Source organism: Danio rerio, chromosome 14, assembly GCF_049306965.1.
Source record: "Danio rerio strain Tuebingen ecotype United States chromosome 14, GRCz12tu, whole genome shotgun sequence".
NCBI classification, from domain to species: domain Eukaryota; kingdom Metazoa; phylum Chordata; class Actinopteri; order Cypriniformes; family Danionidae; genus Danio; species Danio rerio.
The window spans coordinates 1,392,501-1,402,500 of record NC_133189.1 but is presented as its reverse complement, the minus strand read 5'-3'; the positions used below and the strand labels follow the sequence as shown (position 1 = coordinate 1,402,500).

Here is a 10,000-nt window from a genome sequence, read left to right as displayed (position 1 = left end):
ATAAAGTGGCCAGTGAGTGTATGTCGAATGGACAAAATAAAAAGTCTGTTGTTTGATTTCATGCTATGCCATAATTGTTTATGTCGTGGTGTCACGTAGTATATTGTTTACTTTATGGTAATACTTTTTCATAATTTATAGGAATTTCATATAAAACATTTGCTCTGCATGAAGGTAAATGTACAACACACTAAAAGCTGTTATATTAATATACAGGAGGTGTTTTTCTACATGTGTCCCGTCACATCGGACATTTTTACCCTTCAGTTCAGCAAAAATTAATACATTTATAAAGTTATAAATTTATAAAGACTTAAATATATTTAAAATATTTATTTTTCTTTAAAAATTGAGTTTTACAAAATAAAAGACCTGCCAACTACCCATATATTTCTACACGATGACACTAAAATATAATGCTCGTTACGTTTTCAGAACAACACTTACTACTTCAAGTGCTTGGGTCCGTATAAAAGTCCATCCATCCGCATAATGAATGATAGCAGTAAAATTGATAGTAGAATCTTTATATAATATTCGTCAATTGTAAATTAAAAACATTTGAATCACTTCCGGAAAGTTTTTTTTTCCTCCACGAGGGAGTTAGGACGATTGTAAGGGCCCATACAATTAGGGAGGCTCCAGAGACATTATAAAGGGCCTGCGCCAATACACCCCTCCCCCCAGTTCTTCACTTTCATCCGCGATCTCCCAACCCCCCCGCTCTTCATTTTCGTCCTCAATCTATACCTTCAACATCCCCCCACTCTTCAGTTTCGTCCTCGATTTATACCATACAACCCCCCCACTGAGATCTTTCAGCTTGTCAGAGGGCCCGGGGCGGCCAGCAGCGGCCCTGAAACCGGCGACCTTCCGCATGAGAGTCACTCTTCCAAGGAGGCTAAAGACCATGCCCTCTAGCATCTGTCGCTAGAGCACCTTTAGAGGTCAGAGGAGTGAGATTTACCTGCACTGCACTTACTAGCTGGCCTCTGTTACACTCACCCTCTAAACCTCACTCCCACCCGGGCACCAATGTAACCCAGCCAGTCCTACACCACCCAACCCGCTCTGAGCTGGTATCGAACCGGCGACCTTCCGCATGAGTCGGTTGCTCTACCAATGAGGCTAAAGACCATAGCATCTGTTGCCAGAGCACCTTTAGAGGTCAGAGGAGTGAGGTTTACCCGCACAGCACTTACTAGCCGGCCTCCGTTACAGATGAACGATTGTAACACTGCCAGCCAATCACAATCCAGTCGCCGATATCCATTTCAACCAAACAATCACACATTATATGAATCTAATAAAAACTGAATCATAACTCTGCTCATGTATAAAATCAATCCTGTATATCCCCTGACTACATGCACATTTGAAGAATCATTTGTCTTTTATGTAGTGTTTGTTGTGTCCAGGATGGCGGATTAACAGGAATAACGTTCATGTGCCGCCTTTCCTCCTCTGTATGACCAAAGCGCTTTAATTTTCCTCTCAGCGTTGTTTCTCTATTCTTAGAGGCTTTTAAATCCAGGAAACAAGAAAAGCGTTTGGCTTTCACTGGCCTTTGATGAGTATCTGTAAGAATGTAAGAGTCATTCACACACCCTCAGGATAATAACACAAGTTTAGAGCATTCAGAGATGTAAATAAAGAAAGACTGGCGAGATCACAGAGGGGAAAACTGCTCCCATTACTGCTGTTATGAAGCTGAATATGACAGTGATGTTAACTGAAACAAAAACAGCTCTAATGTGTAGATTTTGTTTTCCTGAAATAAAACTAGCATATAGGCAGATACCGCTACTGAACAACACTTTAAACCAGCCTAAAATGGTCAGGCTGGCTTTAGAGGGGTTTTGGCCACTTTTAAAGCTGGCTTTAGTTAGTCAGGTTGGTCTAAGCTGGTCTTATTTGTCATGGTGGTTTTAGAAGGGTTTGACCACTCTTTATATGGTCATAGCTGGTTTTAGCGTGTCAGGCTGTTTTTAGCTTGTCTTTGGTGGTTTTAGCTGGTCAGACTGGACTTAGCTAGTCTCAACTGGTTTAAGCTGATCAAGCTGGTTTAACTGGATCAAGGTAGTTTTAGAGGGGTTTGAGCACTTTTTATATGGGCATATAGCTGGTTTGTCAGGCTGGCTTTAGAGGGGTTTTGGCCACTTTTTAGCTGGCCTTAGTTAGTCAGGTTGGTCTTAGTTGGTCATTGTAGTTTTAGAGGGGTTTGACCACTTTTTATATAGTCGTCATAACTGGTTTTAGCTGGTCAGGCTGTTCTTAACGGGTCAGGGTGGTTTTAGAGTGGTTTGACCACTTTTTATATGGTCATAGCTGGTTTTAGCCTGCCAGGATGTTCTTGGCTTGTCTTAGGTGGTTTTAGCTGGTCAGACTGGACTTAGCTGGTCTCAACTGGTTTAAGCTGATTTAAGTGGATCAAGGTAGTTTTAGAGGGGTTTGGCCTCTTTTTATATGGTCATATGGCTGGTTTTAGCTTGTCAGGCTGGTCTTAGCTTGTTAGGCTGATTGGTCTAAGCTGGTTAGGCTTGTCTTAGGTGGTTTTAGCTGGTCAGGCTGGCTGCTCATAGCTGGTTTTAGCTTGTCAGGCTGGTCTTAGGTGGTTTTAGCTGGTCAGGCTGACTGGTCTTAGCTAAGTTAGACTGGTCTTAGGTGGTTTTAGCTGGTCAGGCTGACTGGTCTTAGCTAAGTTAGGCTGGTCTTAGGTGGTTTTAGCTGGTCAAGCTGACTGGTCTTAGCTAAGTTAGGCTGGTCTAAGGTGGTTTTAGCTGGTCAGGCTGGCTGGTCATAGCTGGTTTTAGCTGGTCAGGCTGATTTCAGCTTGTCAGGCTGATCTTAGCTGCCGTTCAGGCTGTCTGGTCTTAACTGGTTTAAGCTGGTCAGTCAGGCTGGTCTTAGCTGTTCAGGGTGGTTTTAAAGGGGTTTGACCACTTTTTATATGCTCATTGCAGGTTTTAGCTGGTCAGGCTGCAAGGCTGGTCTAAGCTGTTTTTTTTGTTGCAGATATTTAATGAATACGCTGTTAAATCTAAAACTAAAGAACAAAGCATAACACTTAACACAGCTGAAAAGATTTCCAAAACAGTTCCAACATAGAAAAACAAATGCTAAATGAAAATCATATAATCTTAAATATAATTCATGCTGAAATGAGGGTTTCTTAATGCATTATAAAATGAGCCATACTGCATGAATGAATTGGAAAGTTACACTATTTAATACTCCCTGATTAGTTTGAATCACTTCGGTCAACTTTGGTTGTTTTTAAATGCGCTTTATAAATAAATATTGTATTGCAAGTTATCCTGGACAGTGTCACCATTGATTTAAATACTGAAATGTTAATTAATTACATGTACTTATGGTGAATGTAAATGTAGGTTTAAGGCTAGTGGCATGTGATTATACATAATTAATCATTTAACTTAAACTCTAAAAAGGTTTAATATTTAATTTTAGTTTATACTAAATCTCTAGGTAAACGGTGTTCTCGACTCCACTCTAAGCATATTACAATAACGTTTTAATGATAGGTCAACCAGATGGTTACTACGCAGGCTAAATGTTTAATTGTAAATATTCTAGTAAATTTAAAATAATTTTACATATCATTAAGTATAATTTTAAGATTTTCCATTTAATTGTATAATTAGCATACCAAAACAAAGAAAAATAAATAGGCTCTCAATGGAAATAAGTATGCATATACAACTATGGTAAAAATTATGACCACTAAAAAAGTTAACGTGTGTGAAATGTGCGACTATAATGTTTATATTTGTGTTTTAAAATATTTGTTTACACAAATTCTAAAATAAACGAACTTTAAAAAGATGAATAAAACCCCCAAAAACTAGAATTATCCTTTGATTTTATTCAATAAGCTCGTCATAAATTATAGCACAATAAAATATTAGTTTTTTGTGTGTGTGTGTGTGTGTGTGTGTGTGTTTAGATCTACAAAGTGGACAGCGCCATTTGTTGGCAGCCTGATCGGTTTCCAAAAGAAAAGGATGCGTGGTCAGCGAGGATCTTCATTCAGAGCTTCATTAAACAAGCAGCAGCAGATGATGATGATGATGATGAAGAAGAAAAGACAAGAGGATCTGATGGAGACAAGAGATCATTACAACATCACGACAGACACACTTTCACAAGGTCTCATAACAAGAGGAGAGGACAGCAGGACTCAAAGAAAAGTACACTGATGTTCTGGAGTGATCAATAATATGCAACGAGAACTCTGAGGATTGCATGTATTTAAAGAAAATCTTGCTCACACTGATGGAAACCAACACAATAATTCATGTAAAACTGTAAAAAATAAGAATTATAATGAGAAATGATCTTGGCTGCTGCGTCTGAGGGGTTTTAATCAGGTGGGAATGATTGAAAAAAGCTCGATTAGTGTCTCGATGTGCAGTCCAGTCTGCTACACGTCGTCTTTGTCCTTTTGCTCTATAATCGTCCATTAATCATGTATCTTTTATACTGTCTTTATGCACTCCTGCTCCTCCCCCAGGCAAGCCACGGAGGCTGTGATTGGCCGGTGGGTCCAGGGGGCGTGTCTCTGCCTCTCTGCGGTCCAATCAGAGCGCTCGCTGCTAAAGTTGAGCCGCGGAACAGAAGCGATCGGTGAACCGTGTTTTCTGGGTTTGCGTCTCTCCGTCTACTTGGACATCTGCTGCTGGACGTGGAGCAGGAACTCGTAATATGAGAAGGCGGATTCGGTGCGGTCCTCCACCAGGTGCTGGAAAAAACTGCTCTTAGCCGGAGCGTCATCCCTGGAGGAACACAATCATACAGCACAGGGTCAGCACATTTCACCACTGTTTAAGTGTGAATTATTCACCTTTACACATGTCATTAATATATAGATCAGAATTATTTATTTAATCTTGACATGATTTTTTTTATATGTATAATTTGTGTGTATTATATACATATATATTTTAGCTATTAATTTAACTACAGAGAAATATTAATTTATTACACGTCTTTATTGTTAGGGTTAGAATACATTTAGTTTTAAGGCTAGTGGCATTTAATTATACATAATTAACACTTTAACATGGAATCCAAGGAAGTTTGTATTATTTAATTTTAGTTTATACCAATTCTTTTGTGAAGTGTGTTCTTGACTCCACTCTAAGCATATTACAATAATGTTTTAATGATAACGTCTGCTTAAAAGGTCAACCAGATGGTTGCAATGCCTGTTAAAGATTTAATATTCTAGTAAAATGAAAATAATTATCATATTATATAGTATAATTTAAAAATTTTACATATTGTTGCATAATTTGCATACCAAAATAAAGAAAAATAAATAGGCGCTCAATGAAAATACACATACATATACAACCTACCACTAAAAATGTTACATTTCTATGGCTTAATGTTATGGGTTTGACTATAATGTCTATATTTGTGTTTTAAAATGTTTAATTATACAAATCCTACAAAAAAACAAACAAAAAAAAACAATAATAGTAAAAACGTAAACGACGAATAAAACCCCCCAAAAACTAGAACTATCCTTTGATTTTACTCTCTCTTTCTTTATATATAAAATGTACAAATTCAATTTTAATTATTTTATTATATATATACTACTACACACATATATATATATATATATATATATATATATATATATATATATATATATATATATATATATATATATATATATATATATATATATAAACACACACACACACACACACACACACACACACACACACACACATACACACACACACACACACACACACACACACACACACACACACACACACACACACACACACACACACACACACACACACACACACACACACACACACACACACACACACACACGCGCGTAAAAAAAAACACAGATAAGTTTTATTTACAAAATTAAGACTAAAATTAAGAAATTAAGCAAAAATAAGGAGGAATTGAGATCAATGAGATATTTATAAATTTAACGCTAAATTAGACATTTATAGAGAAAGTGAACATTTAAAATTTATATACATAATTTATTTTAAATAGTGTTTTATATACACCTTTGTAAAACAATGTTAAACTGAACAGTTTTATGATCATATCTGTTCAGTTTTAAACAATGAAATGTAATATAACTATGATTTACAGACAGACAAATAACAAACTCCTCAAAACATCTGAAAACAAGGAAAGTGAATTAACTGTTATGTGCTGATGGGAATCACTGACTTTCTCAGAAGCGTCAAGGTCACTCTCAAACACTCAGACACACACTTTAATTTGCTGTTATACTCCATATAAAATGCAGAAACTAGGCTTATTTTTTGCACAGGCCTATCTAAAGGCTTAATGCTGCCAACTGATGATCAACAGTAAAAATTACTAATTGTACCTCTTCACAACAGGGAAAACCAGCAACAATCAAGAATGCATGATGCCGTCATGGCTTTGCAATCAAAACATGTGGTTATAATGAAAGTCAATGGAGTAAAAACAGCAGCAACAGTACATTAGAGAGAGCAAAATGACAATCTAACAATGCATCAAAGCCAATGTTGTTACTAACCTTTCACATTTCCAAGAATGATAAATAGAAAAAATAAAATAAAAAAATAAAACTATTTTATATTGAAAATAAGAAATTTTGTGTGTTTTTTCAACAAATCGGTGACATCATTTTTGTTTTGATTAACAGATTTTTGAAAACATTATTTATCTTCTGATGCATTTTTATAGCAGTTAAATTTAGTGCTAATAATTGAAACGGTAAAACAATTACTAAAATACAGAAATTGAAATAACAGACAAACATAATTAACATTACTAATTAGACAATATTAGTAATTAATAATTATTATTTTACCTAAAATAAAATCAGGATTTACAGAGGGTCAAGTACAGGGTTTTGCTTCATAAACGATGTGAACGCAAAAACACAAAGCATAACTGAAAATCTGCGCAATTATACCAAGAGACAAAAGAAAAGATTCAAACTTTAGAAATGTTTAAGAAAGTAAACAGGCCTCACTTCTGATTCTTCAAGACATGAATGTGAGAGAAATGTTAGTGGGCTCTTTATAAACAGATTTCATAACCATCCAAAGTCTAAAAAAACCTCTAGAAGGAATGTAACTCCCACAGCCTGCGATATATAAAAACCCTGCCCCCTCCCTCAGGAACAATACACTGCCCTGAGAGCATCAATAACAGCAGCGAGAGAGAGCGAAAGGAGAAAAACCAGGAAAAACAGACATACTTGACCACATGAAAAGCAGGATGGAAGGTTCTGGACTCCAGAAGCCAAGAAATGAAGGCTCGAGTTCGCTCTGAATATGTCGTCTGCAGCTCCGGGATCTCAGTCTGAAAAATAAACAACACGCTTTCAGTTTTTCTCAATAACACGAGCCTAAAAAGAAACTTTCTAGACAGTTTATTAGATAGACATATAGAAATACTGATATATTTTTATTAAATCCTGCCAGGGCGGCACGGTGGTGCAGTGGGTAGCGCTATCGCCTGGTATGAGTCCTGGCTGAGACAAGTAGCATTTCTATGTGGAGTTTGCATGTTCTCCCTGTGCTGACGCGGGTTTCCACCGGGTGCTCCGGTTTCCCCCACAGTCCAAACACATGCGCTATAGGGGAATTGGGTAAGCTAAATTTTCCGTGGTGTATGTGTGTGAATGAGAGGGTATGGGTGTTTCCCAGTTATGGGTTGCAGCTGGAAGGGCATCCGTTGCATAAAACATATGCTGGATGAGTTGGTGGTTCATTCCGCTGTGGAAACCCCTGATTAATAAAGTGACTAAGCCGAAAAGAAAATGAATGAATGAATCCCGGCAAAATTCATAAATAAAGAGAAATTCAAAGTTGTATTATTTGGGAAGACCCATCCAAAGTATTATTCGAACAGCATCCTATATAATTTAGCAAAATAAAAAAAACATTTTAGGAAAAACTGAAAAAAAAAAAAAAAATTTGATAAATTAAAAAAAAAAGAAAAAAAGTTATTTCTTTTATCATTAAATGTCTAATTACAATTTAACAAGCTAAAATTTTAATAAACTGTAGTTAAATAGTAATTGGACGATGTTTTTTGAGTAAATAAAATGTTAACATTAAAAACGTCCTGCCGATATCAACGCGCAATGAATCTTAGGATGTTCGAGGCCGTGAAGGATCCACCGGTTGTGTCCTTCATTACCTGGAAAACGAAGTACACATTTTTAGGCTGCATTTGAAGGAGCCTTCAAATTTTTTTGAAAGGAGACAGCCTTCGCATGTCTCATGACGCAGCGCACTTCGAATGCATCCTTCGGAGGATGCAGCCTCTGAAATGACACAGCTACTATTGCATTTCTAATTACAATTTAACAACAGTTTGTTGCATAATAATTAGATATATAATGAGCACTTTAGTATTAAATATTTATTTAAATTTAGAAAAATGGAAAGAATATTTGTATCTATATTATGGATAATTAAATAATAATATTTCTATATTAATAATTGAAGAATTCGTAATATTTTATTAAATAACAATTATGATAATGAAGGTGATAATAATATCTCATTAATTTTCCTTCAGCGTAGTCCCTTATTTATCAAGGGTCGACACAGCGGAATGAACTGCCAACTATTCCAGCATATGTTTTACCCAGCGGATGCCCTTCTAGCTGCAACCCAGAACTGGAAAACACCCATACACACATTCACACACACAAACCCATTTAACGCATGTGTTTGGACTGTGGGGAAACCAGAGCACCAGGAAGAAACCCATGCCAACACGGGGAGAACATGCAAACTGAACAAGCCGGGACTCGAACCAGCTACCTTCTTGCTGTGAGGCAACAGTGCTAACCACTGAGCCACCGATAATAATAATAATAATAATTACAATAATTACAATAATAATAATAACACCAATAATAACAATAACAATAATAATAATAATAATACAAGTTTACAAAATTAGTTTAAAAAATGGAACTTTTACACAGGAGGAATTCTGTGTAACTTGTATGTTCAGGACGGTGGTTTTGGTGTAAGACTGGAGTGAAGTATGTGAGGTTTGGATCGTTGAGGATTTTCCCACAAGCCTCTCCAGGGTGAGATGATGTTGACCCACAGAAACGCCTTTCATTGTGAAAAACACATGAGCTAAACTCAAACTCTGCATCACATCAAAAGCAGCTTCTGTCTTTCATAACCCGGAGAAAATGAAAACACAATCACCACAGACAGACGAGAGTTTGAACAACACAACTCACTGTGGGTTTGTGGTCAGAATGCTGTTTTAACTGAGATATATGCAGGAATGTTTATGCATTAAATCACTTTTATTTCTGGCCATGTGTCTAATCATCTTATAACATTTAAACAAGACCTTTGTCTGTGCCTATGGAAGCCTTAAAGGGACAGTTCAGCCATCAATGAACTTTTACCCACTATTTACTCTGCCATAAGTAGCTCCAAGCAATTTGCATCTTCAGATAAAAACATCTCTTATAAGAGGACGACACGACACTAGTGACAAAGACGATTAAAAGTGCACACACACACACACACACTCACCATGCTGGACGGTAAAGATGCATAATTGGGGAATCCCATCACATCACGTATGAACATCTCATTACAGCACTTCCCAACCCACAGATACATCACCTGCAGAGACAAGAGCGGGAATCAGTGCAGATAGAGCCCTGAGTGTGAGTGTGCGTGTGTGTGAGAGAGTTTGTGCGCGTGTGTGTGCTTACGCTTCCACAGTCCATAAGAAACGCTCCCTCTCTCGTCAGTTTCTCGGCCGTGAGCTGCAGTAACGGAGGCTGAGGAACCACCGAGTCATTCAGATGCAGCGCCCCCTGCAGGACACACACATCACACACTATTACATACCAGCCTGGGTGAGTAAAGCAGATTTGATCTGTGTTGATGACACTTTATGACTTTCTTAAGAGTGTGAGATGATTACAGATGAAAAAAAGAAA

The 10,000-nt window shown here is 37.0% G+C and overlaps 1 protein-coding gene across 2 annotated transcripts in view; it reads right to left on the bottom strand.

The window, feature by feature from the left end:
• Positions 1–3,866: 3,866 nt before the first annotated feature.
• The window catches only part of sec24b (SEC24 homolog B, COPII coat complex component), a 37,323-nt gene continuing 31,189 nt past the window's right edge, over positions 3,867–10,000 (bottom strand). For both annotated transcript variants that reach the window (XM_001921599.9, XM_005169568.6), the window contains 4 exons: positions 9,770–9,874; positions 9,585–9,677; positions 7,265–7,368; positions 3,867–4,796 (listed from right to left, as the gene is read on the bottom strand). In XM_001921599.9, the coding sequence (XP_001921634.4) occupies positions 4,682–4,796; positions 7,265–7,368; positions 9,585–9,677; positions 9,770–9,874 (417 nt within the window). In that variant the 3' untranslated portion in view covers positions 3,867–4,681. The remainder of the gene's footprint in view (positions 4,797–7,264; positions 7,369–9,584; positions 9,678–9,769; positions 9,875–10,000) is intronic.